Below are 21363 nucleotides of genomic sequence, written 5' to 3' on the forward strand. Positions count from 1 at the left end.
GGAAGTAAGTGGAATAATGCCATCATGCATATGACTGGACAAACTGTAGCATGAGTTACTGTAGCACGAGTTTACTGTAGCATGAGTTGCCATATTTTGCAAGTCATTGTACACTTATGAGGGGTATTACTTTTTTGTTACACCAAGCTAAACCTTAGCACAGTAGCTATACTTATTATGTGCAGAGTTGTAATGAGTCACTGATTTTTGTGACTCGAGTCCAGTCGAGTCATTTTAAAGAAGTGACTCGAGTCGAGTCGAGTCATTTTAAAGAAGTGACTCGAGTCGAGTCGAGTCATTAGGTCAAGAAGGTCAAGTCGAGTTGAGTCAAATATTTAGCTAGAGTCAATTCGAGTCACGAATATTTTAACACTATTTACCAAAATGTATAAAAGGAGGGCATAAATTTAGCCGGCGTTCGAATCCAAGAGGCTTTATAAGAAATCGCCCAAAGCCAATGATGAAACAACAAATTGGAAAATAAATCCGGTTCCTGAATAGTATTTTGTGCGTTCCAGAACCATAAGGTGGGAGTCTGTGACACGTTGTATGTTTGTAAATGAACATAAAATTGGCACCGTAAGTTGAGTCGAGTCATTTGCTTGCAGTGACTCAAGTCGAGTCGAGTCATGTACCCATAGGGACTCGAGTCAAGTCGAGTCACCAAAATTTTGACTCGAGTCGGACTTGAGTCGAGTCATTGACTCGAGTCATTACAACTCTGATTATGTGATGAATGAAGCTGTAGCATTGTTTGTTTTAGAACCCAATCAAAGTAAAAATGAGTCATTTTTGGGGTATGTCCTTTCAGCGTAGAATAACTCCATTTTTCACAGCTGTCCCATGCATAGATAAGTTGACATTATATTTCTGTAATACCATGGAGATCTAGAATTGAATGTTGAGTATAAAAGACCAAAAATTGGGATTGCAGTCAAATGGGTTCAAGAGCTTGAGCATGGAGAATGTCAAAGGATGAGCAGAAGTGTAGCCTGAGTTACCATGGAATCACCCATATGCATTCGTGTTAAAGCTTTTCCGGTTTCCCTATCCACCCTTCTCTGACAGCCCCTACCCTAATTTTTTTTATTGGAAAAATGAGGAAAAAACACCCAAAACCATCACTTTATACCTTTTACCCTTGACTACATGCAGACGCCTCCATATGATCGTACACACACAAAAATTGGCAAAAAACAAAATTCCCTACCTACCTACATGTACCATATTTTCGAATGCCATGTAACCGGAAGCAGAACTTTTTTTTTTTTGTCTTAGCATATCTACAATGATACTGGTCAGACAAAAAGAAAATGTCTACTGAAAATTGGACATATTTAGAAATTCATTGTTATAGAAACAATGTATGGAACATATGATTGCAGTTGATTATCTCAGTATATCAGTTAGCTTGCATGGAATATTGTGTGAACATTTACATGTCTTGATTGTATTCTCAGATCTGCTGGAGTGTAACCAAATAGGTGGTGAACAGCTTACATCTACTCCTACTACACACAATAGGTGCTATCTGACATGTCAGAAGGTTCCAGGAGAAACAAGTGGACAAACAAGACTTGCCTTCCTCACCCAAAAGTGAACATGCTCTGATGTGTTACATTGGATAAAAAAAACCTTTAAATTAAATTAAACAAAACTACAGGGCGAGTCCAAATAAAGGAAACCCAAATAGCACCCCCTATTTTTTTTAAAGGAATTTCTGCATATAGTGGTTTCCAGATCCAGGATTTGAAAGCCCATCTAATAAGTTTACTCATGTACTTTTCCAGTTATGGAATTATTTTGAACACAAACACGGATCATATATAAGGTACGTGATGTTTGAGTAAAAATCTCCAGGTAGCCAAGTAGAAGGCAGGGCAAGACTATGAACTCTTGACATTATAGAGCATGCTGTTTTGGCATTGGGAGAAAAAGGTTTTTACAGAAATGTTATGATAAGTGCCAGTTATCATGGCTGTGAGAGAGTTCTGAGGTATTTTTTTGATATGTGAATTGCCTTCGTTTTGCTGAATATCACTTACCTTTAATGTGATCCGTGGACAAAATTATAAAACTGTGTTTGTGTTTAACAGTCCATAACTGGCAAAGTACATGAGCGATATGAATAATTCTTTTACTAAAATAAAGCTTATGAATTGTGCTTTCACATCCTAGATCTGGAACACGCTACATGCAGAACTTCTTCAGGAAAAAAAGGGGTTTCCATTTGGTTTTCCTTTTTTTACTGACCCAGTACAGCAGCATTGATATTGCAGGAAATATAAAAGAGAACTGGTCAAGTGCAAAAGTTGTATATTAAATGTGCATTTTTATTTATTTATTTATTTTTGGCAGTGAATTTTTTTATGCAATTTTGGTATGTAGCAAACCTGCAGGGTAGAAATAAACAGGGTGGTTCGGGGGGGGGGGGGGGGGGGGGGTCATGTCATCAGCAAATCAATGCTGAAATGTAGACAGGTGTTTTTTTATCCGGACACTTGGCCTCTGTAAAATCTTACAGAACAGTGTGCAAATACCCCCGTACCCCAGCTGGCTCAGTCCGAATGCTGTGCACAGGCAGACATTATGACCGGGTGTTTCAACCCCCCCCCCCCCCCCCCCACCCAGGATTCGTGCCTGGAAAACCTTTCGTACTTGCAAGAATCACACACGACTTCTACACACAGGTGAAGCGATTTCTCCACTTTTGGTAGAAAATGGCCTTTTGAAATGTATTTCAGTTTCAGAAATAAATCCTATTTTGGGCAAATTGTTGAATTGTTTTGTATTTTTAGAATAATATTTGTGAACTATTTTGAAAAGAGATGAGTTCAAATACAAGTTCTTACGAAATACTAGCACAAGAACAGTTTGATAAGCAAGGTCCATGTGACATCGTCACCACATCACGCATGTTGAGAGTAATACTTGTGTTTTGCAATGTTTCAATGTTGGAAATTACAACCCTTAAAACACAAACAGAACAATTTACCAAACAATTGATGAAAACAATTTGCTAAAGAGAAGATGCCTTCGAATATTTGGATTTTTGTAAGGTGATTTTACTGATAACATAATACTTGTTTTTATTGTTATTATTATTTTGATAAACAATTCTTGAGAATTTAGACATTTTCTAAATTCTCTTCTGTATTCATTGACATTTGCTGGAAAAGTATTTATCCACCTACTGGTACATGTACTGCTGCAGTGAATTGGTAAATCTTAAAATGTGGTACTAAAAGTTTAAAACCAGAGAACATTGGAAGATTAATATGATCATTGTGTGTTCTGTTAAAGTTGAAGAGTTACATTTAATTGTAAAGCGCTCCCTCTTTTTCACAGCTTTTTAAAACATACAGTGCATATCGATACATGTCTGGAGAGTATAGTTCATTAGCTTTTTAACAATTTTAATAATGGAAATAGCGATGTGAATTCGGTGTTCATTGCTCCGTGTCAGAATTATTACAGGTAATAGTTTTTGCAGACAATTATTTTTCAAGGGGATGTGGTAAGCAACATTTTGGAAACATTCAACACCTGGCACCTAAAACACAATGTTGCAGCTCAGAGATGTGCGACTTACAACAATTCAATAGACTTTGACTAAGATAATTGTTTCCTACAAGAAATGCCTACAGGTAACTTCACAGTAAATCATAATATGATATGATTAATAGTAGGGCACTTTCTGGGGTGGGTTAGTTGTTTAAATAATTATGAAAGTGTTCTTTGTTTACTTTCTTCTCATGATATCCATACCACTTGCTGTCAACCAGCACTGTTGCTGTGATGTCATTTTAGACATTCATATTATCAGTTTATGGATTATGAAATCTAGTGCAGACATCCTGAGCTAGTTGTTCTCTTGGTTAATTTTCACAAGATACTTCCAGCTGCTAAATGGAAGACATTTTATGACTGATTAAAACTGAAATTTTTCTGATGTTATCTGTGCAGAGAACCACAGCCACATATGTTTTCTTTCCTGTTATTGTGTTTATGTTATGCGCTTGATTGTAACAATTCTGGCAGATATAATCCAAAGGTCACCCAGACAGTGCAAGATGCCAGTCTAACACCAACTCCATATTGAGATAGCTTGCTTTAATCTTGCTGGTTTTTGAAACATAACGGTTCAAGCCCACTAATAGGACTTTGGGGATATCAAGCTGATCCCATTTCTAAATGGTTCAGGTGTGTCATATAACTATGATGTCATTATGACATCATCAGGTATCAAATTACAAGCGAGTTTGGTTCAAAACATTAGGCCAAGTGTATAGCGTCTGGGTTTTTAAAGGAAAAAAAAGAAGGCAGTTTTTTTTTTGTATTTGTTTATTTTTTTAATTTTCAAGACAGCCGACAACCGTTGGTTTTTACACTGTACAAAGAAACAAAAAATGAAACAGACATGCTGGACAAGAGAATTAATCATATTTACATGTACAGTGTTTTCCATAGCTTTCTAGCACGGTGTTACTAAAATGTAAAAAACGCTGCCATGTGGGCATTCTTGTCCACGTCGAGGCTGGTTTGGAGATCGCAGGGTAGACTGCATGATGTGAGAAGTGACCAATAGAGTCTACAATTAGAAGTTCCAACTTGCAAGTATTTGATATTATGATGAATCGGTTGACATTTTTGTTTTTTTGCCCCCCCCCAAAAAAAACCCCATAAGAATAGTGTACAAATACCCCCAACCAAGCTGGCTCTGTCCGTGTTTTGAGCACATGCGGACATTATAACCAGTATAATTTGTTGAAATTCGCTTGAGTTGAAATGTGTTAAACTTATGCAAATTTGCAGTGCGAAAACTGGCCCCGACGTCACAAATTTGCATTCACTTTCGTGCCGAGTATGAATCAGCATTAATAAAGCCTGCAAGTGAAAGGTCATGTGATGCGCTTCCATGGCCTGCCCGTAATTTTTTTTTCCTTTACCACATAATACACTATAGGCACATAGTGAAGTGTGCGATTGGACGGATTTCACCAAGTCTCATGCATTATGCATGCTGATCAAAAGTCACTCATGAGGTCATGGCTGTACTAGCACACTCCATGAAAAGATTTTTGCTGTACATACATAAAGTAAATTCAAAAATATCAGCCAGCATAACGCTATCAGTGGCTATGGAGGGTATCTGTATCAAGGTCTCTTCCAGTGAGCATTCAGGTATACATATATACACTGTAGCTTGGGAAAACTCAGCTTTCAGGCTCATTCATGTTTGTGGTTATCCTCAAAAATATTTCTGGCACTGTCAAACATGTTTTGGGCTTTGTCCAAAACCTATTTATATTATTCTAAAGAAAATCAGTAGGCATTTGCAGAAATATTCCTCCTAAATAACCTTCCAATTTTTACCTCAAGTAACTCATGTCACTTAAACCTGCTGAGAAAGTGGTGGTTTTATTTTGGATAAACTTTACTTGTATCTGAAAATGAATTGTACAGTGTTTAATGCAATTTTAGCCAGCAAGACCACTTGAAATAACATTTTATTCTGTTTCTAAGTACACTACACGTATTAAAAATTAAACAAGCATCCATAACAACAAACAAAATCACAATAAAGAGCAAGCAATGTCTAAAAAAAACACAAAAAGAAATTACTTCTACCATCTATAATGTATAATTGTACAAACTCCTGATGATGTCATTTCCATGGTTGCGTAAAATGAGTGTCACAAAGAAAACTTGGCGGTTTGGCATGTCCCTTTCCTCATTTCAAATTCCATGTACCCATGTGTAGTTGGTACATCACTGTCAACATTAACAACCTTTACAGTTTTCAGTTCATTGTGTATTCTGCACATTAAAGATTTACTTTTGTGTTGTAAAAGCTTTAAGTATTTTTATGTTTAACTTCAGTTAGTCTTCACCATAAAGGAGCAGCATCTTTGTTCCTGACACCTTTTTTTTTTCATTTCTGCTTGGACATTAATGTTGTGCAAACCCAACTCAAAACCGAAACCGACTTCAGGCCAGGTTGGATCGGTTTTTCAATTTTTCGGGTCAGGTCGGGTCGGTTTAGCCATCTTGTAAAAAACCTGAAATAAATCTGAAAACCGTTCAAAAAAACTAAACAGTTTCAGTAAAACGAAACAGTTCGGAAATTCATGCGATGCAATATTATTGAAGAGTTACTATGCCCAGTACAACCAATGTCAATCTACAGCGCAAATGTGCATGTGGTTTGCGGTCTATCACACACAGTCTTTAATGTGAATGCCCACCTGTAGATAACATGAGTCTTCACCGTACCGTACAATGATACTTTACTGAGACACTACGATTTTATATGTACATGTACCTTTAACTCACCATGGTGACCCTGACTCCCAAACCGATCCCAACTTGCCTACTCCCAAGGGCAACCCCCTACCCAAGTTACAATCCCATATCATCCGAAAACTAAGCTGCCCGGACGGACAGACGGCTATTTGGGTGGTTTCCAGTCGGGTCGATTTGGGTCGGTTTTGCTCAACTTTTGTCAGGTCGGTTTGGGTAGTTCAGATTGGTTTCGATTCAGATTCGGTTTACATCTATAATGTTTCGGGTCGGTTTGGCCTTGTCAACCTGACCCGATGCACAACATCATTGCACATGTAGTGCAAAGTATAAGAATTGTATAGCCCTTGTAACCAATATCAAAAGTAACAAAGTTTTGGTGAAAATTCCTTTTCATTACCAACATGAATTAAATTTTATAAAACCCAAATCTTTGGGGGCAATGTGGGCTAAACTTGATCAGCCCTGAAAATTGAGAGGTTAACAGTTAACAGTTAATGAATGCAAATAAATTGCTAAGATTTGTGAGCTGTTTGTGTAACAACTAACATCTAAATGCTTAGAATGCAGAACAAACACTTTTTAAACATGTTAAAATGAAAAACGACCAATAATGCATGGTTGCTTAGTCAGATTCCATATCCATGTCCATATCCTGGACATTGGTATCATCATCCAATGTAGCTCCAGTACGACTACCCTCACCCATCACTACTTGAATCTTCATGCCTGTTGAATCCTCTTCACCGCCACTTGATGATGGTGTGGCCTTTCCCTTGTCACTATCATATCCTTTTTCTTCTTCATCGTAATCTCGTTTAATTTTGGTATCTTTTTTGTCTCGGTCTTTATGTTCCCCACCACGGTCTTTGTCTCGACTACGATCATGGCCTCTGTCACGGCTTCTCTCCCTTTTACGTTCTCTTTCTCGATCCCGATCTTTATCTTTCTTGTGTTTCCTACTGCTGCGACTGTCACGGTCTCTACTTCTTTCACGCTCTCTACTCTTCTTGTCTTTCTTGTGCCTGATGGATAAAGCAAAACACTTACACTGAGTGTTCTTTGATAACCCTAAAGAAGCCAACACTGATGTTTGTGTTGAGGGTATACAAACAATTTTTTAAAATAAAAAATACGGCACTAATACAACGGAGAATAAAAGATAAAGAGGCAGGAATTTATTATTATTATTATTAATCATTCTGGTAATGAAACCAAGGATTCCTCAAAAGTGCCCTAGGCACTGTAGCTCGCAAGCCTGAAGAAACCTGTGGAGAGAAGACAATGAGAAGACAATGAGAAGAAATTACAGTTTTAGAGGTGGGAGGAAAAGCCCAGAAGAATATTCTAGGGAAAACCCACGGAATCAGGCAGGGACTGAAAACCCAATCCACATATTGGCCCAGGCGGGATTCGAACCTGGGTCACAGCGGTGGAAGGCGAGGAAAGTACCGCTACGCCAACCTGACTCCTCCTTATGTGTGTCATAACTCACAAGTGCCTTCCATCTGCTACAGAAAATGTTTTTTAAAGTCCTGATGGTTTAGCCAAAGTCATCTGGGTAAGTCTACTGCCAGATGTGTGGATTGGGTCTACGAACGACTACTTACCTGTAGAGCAATCTACTTATGCATACCGGTATTTCCCTAGACCGGCAGGTATTTCTGCGAAGAGTTTACACAATAGCTCCCTCTGGTGTCCTACCCATAATGCCCCAGGCTCTTCCTCTTTTCTTGAGCGCTAAGTCGGAACACCCATGTTCTACATCGAGAATAGTGGGGTAGGAGGGAGGGATGCTCTACTGGTAAGTATTTGTTCATAGACCCCATCCACACTTCCATGAGGGGGGAGTCTACTTCACTCAACTTTCCTGCAGAGCAATCTACTTATGCATAGACTGGCACTGGGTATTAGGCGGTGGGTTATGCGAGATGCTCTTGTACAATTACAGGGGCACTGGACACAAGGCGCAACCCCTCGTGTGCCCTGCTGCTCCACGTGGTAGGGGCAATGCTGATAACAGTACAGGAGCCTCAACATACTAAACAGGTTGCGGACCCCACCACGGGAGTTTGCGCCGTATCTACGTCATACATATGTGTGCGATGGGGGAAAGGTTTATTAATAAAGGAAGCAGAATAAGGAGACTCACCTATTCTAGGGGAGTCTCCAGTTGGAGAGGGTCTTGTGAACATGATGAGGCTCAGCTAGCCGCCCTCAGCACTGTTCTCCCTGCTCTGTCTGATAATGTGCGTGCGGACCAATCCAACGGACTCTGCCATTGATATGTCCGCAGTCCAATGGATGGCCATAACTAGCCATCGGGCAATCGTGTCGCGAGAAGCCGGCTGAAATGGCAGGGTTGTCGTGACAAATAGTTTCAAATGACAGATTCGAAGCGACTTTGTGTGGTTTATGTACCACTTCAAAGCCAAAATTCGTCGTCTAAAACGGAGGCGAAAAGGACTCCCACTGTGAGTCCCACAGATTCTCAATTAAAAGCCCCGCTATTAGGGATCAGAAGGCCACCCCTGGTTCTCGCAGGATGTGGCCCGTCTCTATTGTTAGGGAATGTAGTTCCCTTCATTGTCTCGACTTGGCCACTGCTTACAAGAAGGCAACGTTAATGGACAATTGTAACAAAGTTGAACTGTCAGCATTGGTTCAAATGTAGATTTCAATAACGTGGATAACACATTGAAGAGGTCTCATGTAGGCACCCCTGACTAGCTAGCTGAGAGCTCGACTCTCTGACACCGAGTTTCCATCTGGGAAGACCTCTCGCCCCAAAAGCAACAGTTTCTTGTATTGCAACCCACAAAACAAATTTCAAGTTCCTAAGTACAGTATTTCTCATGTTTCACATTGACAAGATTTCTATGGTTTTATCAACCATGACCTTGACCTTTGACCTGTCGGCCCCAAAATCAACAGGCTTCTTAAGACTACCAAGAAAAACCCACGAACAAATTGCAACTTCCTAAGTAAAGTATTTCTGAAGTTACCACGTTGACAACATTTCTATTGTTTTAGCAATATTGTGACCTTGACCTTTCGTCCACAAAAGCAAAATAGGATATCGGCCCGATATCCTATTGTATGCCTGGCTAGAAGCCTGCCCACAAACCAAATTTCAAGTTCCTAAGTAAAGTATTTCTTAAGTTATCGCGTTGACAAGATTTCTTTTGATTTAGCAAGTGACCTTCACCTTTGACTTGTCGGCCCCAAAATCAATAGGCTTCTTAAGACTATCAAGAAATATCCACAAACCAAATTTCAAGTTCCTTAGTAACGCATTTCTCAAGTTATCGTGCTGACAAAAGTCAACCTAACCAAAACATAACACACAGACATACGCACGCACACACATACATACACACAGAAGGAATAAGCTATAGCAATATCCCCCTGGCTACAGCCAGGTAGATAAAAATGGCGGTCAACTGTCGTAAATTTTTCTGGCTGATGCTCTTTGACTGCAGGCTGCATTAGCCGCAGCTCGTTGAGAAAATCCTGCCATGCGGTTTGAACCAATCCTGTCCATTGGTTCAAATGTAGATCTCGATAACGTGGATAACTCCACTCTGTGCGGAGAATCCACCTAGAGAGGGCAACAGCAGCAACGTTCTCTTCGCCCAAAAGGTGGACTGTTGAAAGCGTTACATTGTGGTGCATACACCTACCGGTATGGATGAGTTCCCATGTGAGTGCACACTGTTGGGCAGACTGCGTGCCCCCTTGGTGGTTGACGTAAACCACTACCATGGCATTGTCGCATCGAACCAGGACCGCCCGGCCCATCACTGATACCCAAAAAACGTTGGAGAGCATTGGAGACTGCCAACATCTCAAGTACGTTTATGTGACTTGAGTGGTGTTCGGGGCCCCACCGACCCGCCACTTGGTGTAGGTGGAGGGTGGCCCCCCAGCCAGAAAGCGATGTGTGTTTATCGTTACGGTCAGCGATGGCTGGGGTCTACAAAAGGCACGCCCCCCTCCCCCCAGGTTGGCAATGTCGAGCCACCACCAGAGGTGCGGTATCAGCCAGGGCTTGGTCGGCACCTGATGTGAGCACTGCAGCCGTGGTCTCCTGAGATTGACGATCCAGTCTTCACTATCCGGGTGCAGAGCCAAGGTGAGATGGAAAAGCTGAATGGGAGCTTTTCCATTTCCGGTTTGTTCTTGACCTGTGCTGTCTTGGCCGTGGGGTTGGCGGCTGAAAATTTATCTTCTCAGTAGCCTTCAACCGCATGCAATCCTCAAATTTCCTTGCAAAAAGATCCCTTCCCGTTAGAGGGAGGCGCCCTGTGACATTCGACACTCTAGCAAACTGATCAAGCACCGAGCAAAGACTGTGATCTAGGCATTGAAAAGCAGTGGTCAACATGTCCGCCGGAACTGCTGAGACATCCTCACAATCCAAGACTAAATACGCCATGAGGAGGAATAAGAAGGAGGCCGAATGCATACCGTGGCGGGAGGCAAAGTCCACTTTTTTTTTTTCTTTTTAGTGTCCTCAAGCTTGCCGCGAGTCTTATCTGCGAAGGGCCGCTTGGATTCTGTGGTTCCTTCATCCGCCGTCAGCTTGTCTTTGGCTGCTTGGGAGAGGGAAGGTGTGACCAAAAAAATTATCAAAATCCGCCGAGGGGAAACGATAATAATTACTTTCTTGCTTGGAGAATGGTTGCCATTTTGTCAGTAGACACCATCTTGCGAATGCGATCCACACACACCTGATCTAAAGGGAGCATCAGGAACACCTTGTTGTTGGTTGTTGGAACCCGTCCTAAGCTTAAAAGATTTATGCTCAGGCGTAGGGGTTCATCAGTGGAGGGTAGTTGTAGTATCAGAATCATGTCCCTTTGACCCAAACGGAGTTCTGTTTCTGCAATGGACAGCCGCTGCAACGGGTCCGCCCCCTCGTCGTCATTGAATGAACCACCCGAACGAGAGCCATCTGGATGGGCAAGCTGCACAGAGCCACAGGACGGTGGTGAGCAACTCTCTCGGAAACAATAGACATAGACGGGTGCAAGCTCAGGCCCGGCAGGTACACCGGAGCACGGCTAACCGTGTGTGGTATGTCCCTTTGTCCTTGGGCCACCCAGCCTTGACCAATGACTGACGGCTGCGGAGCGCTCACTGCAGGTGGGGACACCGGAGCACAACTAACTGTTTGGGGTATGTCCCTTTGTCCTCGAGCCACCCAACTGTGACCAACATCTGAGGGTTGCAGAGTGTGGCTCGCAACCTCAGAGGGGCCACCAATGGTGCCGGTCTGACGGGTGGCCAATAGCACCCATAATGAAGCTGAAAACAATTGAAAGGCTTGTACAAAATCAGCTCTAGAGATCGAGTCCTCACCCCTGCAGTGTTTTCACGGTGGAATCGGTCTAAGGAGTCGTCCGAGTCTGAAGAAGAATGGCGTGATCGATAACTCGCCTTATTCTTCTTACTCTTCTTCCTCGAAGAGCGGCCCCGGGGTACAGCCGATGATATTTCCGATGACGCCTGGGGCACTGGGAAATATGCATAAGTAGATTGCTCTACAGATAAGTTGAGCGAACTAGACAAGATTTTAAAAGTTGCAATGAAACACGTACGGAGTATGTAATAATTGAAAATAATCAACAGGCATCAATATTAAAACAGTATCTCCAAATCAAAAGCTATCTGGTCCATTTTTACAAACAGTGCATCCTCGTTCACACCCACTGTGTTTCTTGAAGTCACAAATTATAACCATATTCATCAATATAAATGTATAATGTACAGCATGTAAATGTTTGCAATTATACTGAAAAGCAACTCAGTAAACATCAAATGATGAAAAACAACCCCTAACATCTCACTTGACTTAGAAACTTTGAAAGACATTAATATCCAAATAGCGTTTAGTCAGTGGCCCATATGCATTTTGGGGTAATTTCTTTGAAACTTTCAGGATCGGAGGGGGGGGGGGGGGTTCGTTCCACATTATTTTTTTTTATGTATTTCTATAAAAAACAAATTGTTGAGTCTGCGCTGGTCCCCCCCCCCCCCCCGGCACTTCCACAGTTACTCACGTTACATTTTTGATGTACTTCTGAGTTTCCTTGGGCTGTAATTACCTTACTGAAAAGGTTTAATAACCGTTATCCCCATGGTAGATAGAGTAGCCCTAGACCTACATGTACCTAAGCACCAAAGATGACATTCAGAAAAATGTGTTATGTATGATAAACAAGATGCACAATATCGGTTACTCACGTTACATTTTCGTAACGTGAGTAACCGATTTTGTGCATCTCGTTATCATACATAACACATTTTCCTGGATGTCATCTTTGGTGCTTAGGTAGGTCTAGGGCTACTCTATCTACCATGGGGATAACAGTTATTAAACCTTTTCAGTAAGGTAATTACAGCCCAAGGAATCTCAAAAGTACATCAAAAATGTAACGTGAGTAACCGTGGAATTGCCCCCCCCCCCCCTCCCTCTCGATCCGTGCCTGCATAAGCCAACTGACTCATTCATGTAAGTGGTCTCGAGAAGATGAATAAAAAGCTCTAATTGAATAAAATATCAGTTGCATGGATTTTTGTTCGTCAAACCACATTATGTTGACAGTCACTTTACATGCGGGATTTGAGGGAAAGAAGTCGCATCCCAACACCATTTTTCGTCATATAATTTCTCAATGAATGCCAGTCATTGTAAAAATGTTGAAAAGGAATGAATCTTGGACTGAGAAACATTTGGAGGATTTTGCAGGAATGAGGCTATAATATGGCAAAAAAATGTGTGGCTGGTTTTGGAGGATGCACTGTGTCAAGGTCTTAGGCCAGACCATGTATTGTTTATGCTCGACCATGCATAAATTTAGGCCTACCGGTAGATTATACTTGAAATCCTCCGCACTGCTCCAGGATGTCACTGGCTCTGCCTCAACATATTGACAGTGTTTGCTGGAGGATTGTACGGAATCGAGGCAATGGTCACCCCTCCGAGGACCAGATTTAAGAAATTACGGATGATTTTGAAGGATTGAGGCCGCCATTTTTACATGGAGGTAGTTGGAGGATTCAGGTTGCATTTTAGCAAAATTGAGAGTTATGGTTAAGCTCACTGTCATGTTTGCACACTGGTGCACGTATATCAAGGCACAAGTAATTTCAGTCAGCACATGTCAAATTTGATTGGCACATTTAAAACATTTGAATATGAGATTAAAGCCATGCTCGAATAATCGAACACTAGAACATTTTAATATGCACAGTACTAATTAACACTGAGGAATTTTCCCGTATTCAAGGGTGCGTCATCAAAGCCTGCACTATCTAGATATCAAATAGGTGCTCATATTATAGGATTTTAATGACAGTGATCAGCGAGTACTCACTTGCTTCTTCTTGGGGAACCTGACCTTGACCTTGACCTTGACTTAGATACGGACTTAGAACGTGATCTTGATAGCGACTTGGTGCGGCGTCTGGAGCGGGACGGTGCAGCTGGACTTCTGTCAAGTCAAAAGATAACAAATTGAAATTCCCCGTCAATGTGTACACTTGTCACAAGTGACTGTATATATTTTCCTTAGTTTTCATTTATTCATTGACCTGGTTTAGGCCACAAAAAAAATAGTTCTGCTTCCGATTACATGGCATTGGAAAATAGGGTAGGTAGGTAGGGAAATTATTTTTTTGGGCCAATTTTTTTTGTGTACGATCATATGGAGGCGTCTGCGCGTGGTCAAGGGTAAAAGGTAGATATTGATGGTTTTGGGTGTTTTTTTCTCATTTTTACCTTAAAAAAAATTAGGGTAGGGGCTGTCAGAATAGGGTAGGTAGGGAAACTGGAAGCAGAACTATTATTTTTTTTTGGCCTTATTCGGTTGAGTGGTTTTGAGTGATCTGATACACTGTGCCCTCTGGAGACATGCACACAATAGGGAACAAAAGATTGTATACGTCTCCACAGGGCAAATTCTATAGATGAATACGTCTCCACAAGATTTTCACGAAATAGATATATGGATTTTACTCAAAAACTAGGAATTTCCAAGGGGGGTTTATCTGTCACAAATGGAAGAGTTTTAGAAAAGGGATATTAAGTCCGAATTTCAGCCAAGGAAATTAATTCTGGTTAAAATAAGAGCATTTGAAACTTCACTTTCAAACTTGAAAACTTTACTACACGAGAACAAAGAAATGTCTCCACAGTGATACAAATTTCAGTATGTGTGCGTGCGTGTGTGTGTGTGGATTCAGTGATAGGTTGAAAGTTCCAGTGATGAATATTCAGTATTGTTGAGTAAGCCATTCACGTTATGTTGGTGTGCCAAGGAAAGTGCTTTGTTACCCGTGTGTGCCATAGTTAGCAGTATGAGTGATCGGTAGAGTATGGACATTTACCAAATGCCTTCCAAAATTCCTTGCATGGGAGTGGCTTGGGTTTTCGCCTATGCTTAGCTGCTCACGTATGTTTGTGCCTGCCACTTAGTTTGTCTATTGTGCCCAGGTTTCCCTCTGCATGCCATCAGCCTTTGTCCCTTAATAAGGCTTAAACGCGGCATGATATAATCAGTCTTTTCTTACTCCAATTTTTGTTTCAATAGGTCTATTGATGCTCCGTATTAAAATGATGTAGTAGTCTTTTTGCAAGCAGTGATTTTTCTTGATAACGATATTTATTTTGTTTTTCTTTAAAATCTGAGTTTTTAGGAATAAGTGAGACCAATGGAAGTGAAGCCAGCAATGTCAATGTTCTCTTCCAGTTGATAAATAGGGAGCCATATTTTTTTATTCACAATTATTGATTTGCTCCTTATGCAATATGATTCACAGTCAGTTTTCATGGCAAAAAAAAGTAACAAACATTCCTTTAAAAAAATAGAGCCCGGTTGATTATATTGTGAGTTTTATTGGTAACTTATTTTGAGTATATACTTCCTGAAATAACTCTGGGAAAACTCAAATAATAGAAATTTTGGACATTTTATGCCAACGTGAATTAAGTGACTACACAGGCAGTAGGCTATGAACATACGTGTGCTGCAGGCACTTGCTCGCCAGACACACGAGAGAGAGGACCTATTTTGTCTTGATACAGAATTTAGCCTGAACAGCCAACAACCACAGTTTTAATACTGAAAGTCTGTGATCTGCAAAAAGCTGACTCCAAGAGAGTACTGAAGATGCTAACTATGGCACAAATAATTGGGAGATATTTCTACTGAGCAGAGTGAGCCTTGCACTCCCCTGAAGAACTGAAGCTCTTGTTGAGGACCCCTACCTCTACCGGACCCCTTGGAACCTGAGTGATGCTGCATAGTCAATTAGCAGGCAAACAAGGACTTGCGGCAGTCTAATATATTTAGAATTGTATTAAATAAACTGGCTTATTTCGATTTTGAATGTGAGATTGTGAATAATTTTTAAATCAACAAGATTGAAAGAAAGATTAATAATTATTCAATTTTCCCTACTTAATATTTGATGTGGTATTGACAATTTAACTCTTTCAGTGCCAAAGTCGTACATGTACGAGGTATATTTGTTAGTTAGAAATTGCCAACCTCGTACATGTACGAGGGAATGTTCCTACTTAAAATCGCGAAACCTCGAACATGTACGAGGTAGAGTAAGCATGTTATCACAAAGGGGCGCTCTCGCTATTTCTAATAATATCATTTTCATTCAGGTACGACCTGTATTTATTTGATTCATTCCAGTTCTTGCGATAGGGTGCAGCACTGACACTCGTATTTTCTGCAAAAAGTGCAGAATTCCCCTGTGTGCAGGACAGTGTTTCAGGGTGTATCACTACTATTGACTTTCCAATGTACCAAGGATATACCCGAGAGCAACAACAACAAATTTAGTGAGTAAAACATATTTAGGTGTTGGGCCTGAGCCCAACACCTATTGTTATTCTATGAATTTACTATTATTATTGTTGTTATTATTCTCCTCAGCACATTCTTCTCCAGAACTGTTTGTCAACATGGAAAGTGACATAAACTTCAGTTGTCAATACATGAATGCACAACCCACTGAACATGATTTTTTTTTGTAAATATGTCATCATGACGTCATCATGGGTCATGTGACGTCACTTCAAAAAATACTAAATTTAATCTTTGAAATTCAATATAAAATCAACCGTCAGAGACCGCAACTTGAATTTTGCGGGAATCGACATGATTAGACATGACCTTCAATTTATCTTGTGCGTGTCAAATCATGTGACCCTTCCTTCCGGTCGAAACCGGGAGTGCCTAATAATTTGAAAGTGGAAAAAGATATGAACTTGCTTTCAATGATGTTAGTGTCTGCCTGGATTGACCTTTCAAAAAAAAATGATGGTTGACGCCATGAAGTGTTGGAGCACCCTCTAGCAGCAGGTTAAAAAATGTCCAAAACGCATTATCAGTTGATGTCTGTGGTGAAACTTGTGGTAATCGCTTCAAATTTAATATACATGATGACCTTAATGCAGACAAGACCTGTGCGCAAATAAAAATTGATTACGTCATCAGACCGGAAGTTACAATGAAAAGACCTCTTTTCCTTTGAAAATTGCTAAAAAGTCAACCGTCAGAGATATAATCAAGATGTGTGCTTTAAATGGCACTTTAATAATACATGTAGGTCTAAAACTTCCCAACGTTTTGTTACAATACGTTAACTAGAAGATGCCCTGCAGCCCCCTTGAAATTGTATGTTAACTATTGAGCTACATGTAACGGCTGTTTGATGGACCAATGTACATGTATTTTAACTGTTTACCAGTGTTTTGTACACGTTTATATGACAACTTCTCAAACGCAAGCACATTTTTGACTTCTGATGACGTCATATGATACTCAAAAATTGGGCTGGCAAAAGCGCCCAATTGGGCACTTTTTTTTAAATTGGGCGCTTTTTTCTAAAAACATGTGCATTGGGGTAAAGAGGGTATGGCGAGCAATATTTTGTATTGCGCCAATAGTGTGCGACCTTTACTTTTAGAGATATGACCTATTTCATTGGTTTTGTAACGATTGTACACATGTACTTGATAAGTTTACAGTACAGCAGCATACGCGCGTGCAGATCCTCACCTGACTCTTTTTAACTATCCTCTGTACACACGCTATTTTTCAACCCTCAACATCAACATCAACAATCAACAATCAACATTAACATCAACATCAACATCAACAATCAACGTCAACATCAACAATCAACAATCAACATCAACGTCAATATCAACAATGGCCCAACACTGTGTGGTTGTTCCTACAACCTCTAGTTACTTTTTTTTACAGAATTTTGAACAATTAAAATAAACGCTCGAAGTTTGGCACTTTAGGGTTCAACTTTTTTAATTTCGTGGGCACTGAAAGAGTTAAATAACTTAAGATTAATACAGAAAAAAAAGCAAGTTTGACCAAGATTCAAGAAGTGTTTGAACCAAAATTGAAGAAGTGCTTGAACCAAAATTCAAGAAGTGTTTGAACCAAAATTGAAGATGTGTTTAAACCAAAATTGAAGAAGTGTTTGAACCAAAATTGAAGAAGTGTTTGAACCAAACTTAAAGAAGTGTTTGAACCAACATTAAAGAAGTGTTTGAACCAACATTAAAGAAGTGTTTGTACCAAAATTCAAGAAGTGTTTGAACCAAAATTGAAGATGTGTTTAAACCAAAATTGAAGAAGTGTTTGAACCAAAATTGAAGAAGTGTTTGAACCAAACTTAAAGAAGTGTTTGAACCAACATTAAAGAAGTGTTTGAACCAACATTAAAGAAGTGTTTGTACCAAAATTGAAGAAGTGTTTGAACCAAAATTGAACAAGTGTTGTAAACAAAATTAAAGAAGTGTTTGAACAAAAAAATAAAAGAAGTGTTTGAACAAAAAATTGAAAAAGTGTTACTTTAAGAGTAAAGTGAGATTAATATAGAAACAGAGAGGTTTCAACTTAAACAGAAGAGAAAATTGATAAAACTTAATGTGAATTACTACTTGTGCATTTTGATGTCAAATTGAAGATCTGGTGATTAATAAGTGAATCTAAGAAACAAATTGTAAATTTTTGAGATTGAAGGAAGATCTTGGGATTGAAGTTTAAGAAGTGAAAGTTTGAAACTTCACTTTATATCGATTTTTGAAGTTTTGGACATTTAAGCGATTAACGCAATATGCTTAATTCAAAATTGTTTTTGTATTATGTTTGTTAGGTAACAGGTATATTGACAAAATTGCGAAAATTGTGTGACGTCATTATGACGTCATCAAAAATGTGATTTTTTAAACACATATAAAGGAATGGTCGATTGTCATGAAACTTGGTAGGTATGTAGATAATAGTGCTAGTACTCAAAATCTGAAATGACGTCACGATGACGTCATCAGTATATGTTTTAGGTTTTTTTTAATATTTACAATTTTATTCTGCTCACACAATTTAAGACTTTTATTTATCTGATTGGCCTCAAACTTTGTACTGACTAAAACCACAATAAAATACTGAACACTGCCAAGCATTTTTACGATGACATCATCACGGGTCATGTGACGTAATCATGAATGTAAATTTTTCTAAGATTTTTATTGAGGATACTGTAATTCCGATTGGGTTAAACCTTGGTATGTGGGTAGACCGGGATGTGTTATAGGTAACAATTGAGGTGATGTCATCATGGCGTCATCGTGTGATTTTATAGATTTTTGAAGTTTCGGAAGTTTAAGCCATATCTCACGAACCCAATATGTTAAATTCAAAATTCTTTTTGTATTAGTTTGTTAGGCAATAGGTATATGTACAAAATTTTGAAAAATGTCTGACGTCATGATGACGTCATCATAAATGCGCTTTTTTGAAACACATATAAGGGAATGTCTGATCGTCATAAAACTTGGTGGGTGGGTAGATATTAACACTAGTACTCAAAATCTGAAATGACGTCATGATGACGTCATCGGTAGATTTTTTACAATTTTTTTAATATTGCCAATTTTATTCTGCTAACAAAATTTAACACTTTATTAATCTGATTGTTTTCAAACTTGGTACAGACTAAAACCACAATAAAATAATGAGCACTACCAAGTATTGTTACGATGACGTCATCATTAGACATGTGACGTCATTGTTAACTTGTATATTTTAAGTCCCTATATATCTCATGAACAGTAAGTCAGATTGGGTTGAAACTTGGTATGGGGGTAGGCCGGGATGTGTTACAAATAAATATTGAGGTGACGTCATCATGACGTCATCTTGTGATTATATATATATATATATATTTTTAAAATGTGAAGACTTTTGTCGTATCTCACAAACGCAATATTCCAAAATAAAAATTATTTTTGAATTAGGTTTGTTAGACAAAAGGTAAACGCACACAGTTTTGCACAAAACAGAAAAACATGACCTCAATTTAAAAAAAAAAAAATGCGGAAAAGCCGTATGTTCCTTTGGAAACAGACACAGACCTCTAATTTTGTTTTCTTCTTATTTCTTCTTTTTGTTCCATGCAAAATCGCATAGACTTTGTACACGATTTTAGTACACGCCACTTTTGGCATTTATGTTTGTCACACATCATTCAAATTAAGCATATGCATTGTCGTTATAGCAAAGTTGTGTCCCGAAGAGTGACGTCATGATTACGTCATCATGGGTCACGTGACATCATCACAAATGTGCATATTTTGAAGTCCTATATCTACAGAACTGTAAGTCCGATTCGGTTGAAACTTGGTATGAGGGTAGACCTGGATGTGTTATAGGTAAAAAAATGAGGTGACATCATCATGCGATTTTATGTGAATATTTGAAATTTTTGACCTTTTAGCCATATCTCCTGAACGCAACATGCAAAATTCGAAATTCTTTTTGTATTTGGTTCGTTAGGTAATAGGTATTAGCACAAAATTTTTAAAAAGTGTGACGTCATCATGACGTCATCAAACATGTGATTTTTCAAAACACACATATAAGGAAAGGTTCGATTGTCATGAAACTTGGTGGGTAGGTAGATAATGGTACTAATATGCAAAGTCTCAAGTGACGTCATGATGACGTCATCGTATGATTTTTTATGATTTTTTTTAATATTTATAATTTTATACCGCTTCCAAAATCGCACACTTCCTTTCATCGGATTGACTTTAAACTTGGTTCAAACCAAGAACACAATGACCAAATGCGCACTGACTAGTGTTGTCAAGATGACATCATTGCAGGGCATGTGGCGTCATGTGATAAAATTATATGTTAGGAATTATTCTAAGCATTTTGAACAACCTTTAACTGCATGAAGCACTCTGTGACTGCAAAAGGACCAACAAAACAAACATTTGTAAATTGTGAAAAAGCCCTGTGTTCTGTTTTCAAACAGACACACAGCTCTAGTTTTTTTCTTTTTTTCCTTCGTTTTCAGCCATTCCCAATAGCATTTTTACACGTTTTTACAGTGGAAGGCACTTTGGGCACTAAAATCAATCCGATTGACTTTATACTCGGCACGCACCTAGACCAGCATCTGAAGATGTGTGTCGAACATTGACGCTATCATGGTGTCATCACGAGTCACGTGACGTCATCACGAGTCATGTGACGTCATCACAAGTCAAGTGACGTCACATTATATGCGATTTTTCTATTGTGACCATTTTCTAGCAGAATTCGGCTAGATCTGACAGATTGGGCTTTATCTCCAGAACTACCTGTCCGATTGGGTTGAAAGTTGGTCTGTACCTAGACCAGGATGTCTTATAAATGAAACTTTACTTGACGTCATGATGACGTCATCACGTGACATATGACATCTTACATATTTTGAAGGCCTATATCTCCAGAACTGCAAGTCCGATTGGGTTGAAACTTGGTATGTACCTAAACCGGGAAGTGTTATAGATGAAAAATGAAGTGACGTCACGGTGACGTCATCACGCGAAGTGACGTCATATTGAAAGAGCAATTGAAGGCATATATCTACAGAACTACAGGTTTGATTGGGTTGAAACTTGGTGTGTACCTAGACCGGGATGTTTTATAGATGAAAATTGAAGTGATGTAACGATGACGTAAT

The 21363-nt window shown here is 39.3% G+C and overlaps 2 protein-coding genes across 2 annotated transcripts in view; one reads left to right on the forward strand and one right to left on the reverse strand.

Annotated features, from left to right (window-relative positions):
• The window catches only part of LOC119728243, an 88810-nt gene extending 87029 nt beyond the window's left edge, over window positions 1-1781 (forward strand). Inside the window, exon 14 of the mRNA XM_038200398.1 lies at window positions 1461-1781. Coding sequence (XP_038056326.1) covers window positions 1461-1600 — 140 coding nt within the window. The 3' untranslated portion in view covers window positions 1601-1781. The remainder of the gene's footprint in view (window positions 1-1460) is intronic.
• A 2545-nt stretch (window positions 1782-4326) lies between these two features.
• Window positions 4327-21363, reverse strand: part of LOC119728244 (splicing regulatory glutamine/lysine-rich protein 1-like) — an 89000-nt gene continuing 71963 nt past the window's right edge. Inside the window, exons 9-10 of the mRNA XM_038200399.1 lie at window positions 13686-13802; window positions 4327-7328 (exon numbers count right to left, since the gene is read on the reverse strand). Of these exons, the coding sequence (XP_038056327.1) occupies window positions 6929-7328; window positions 13686-13802 (517 nt within the window). The 3' untranslated portion in view covers window positions 4327-6928. The remainder of the gene's footprint in view (window positions 7329-13685; window positions 13803-21363) is intronic.

The sequence above is a fragment of the Patiria miniata genome, unplaced genomic scaffold (assembly GCF_015706575.1).
Source record: "Patiria miniata isolate m_02_andy unplaced genomic scaffold, ASM1570657v1 HiC_scaffold_20, whole genome shotgun sequence".
NCBI lineage: Eukaryota > Metazoa > Echinodermata > Asteroidea > Valvatida > Asterinidae > Patiria > Patiria miniata.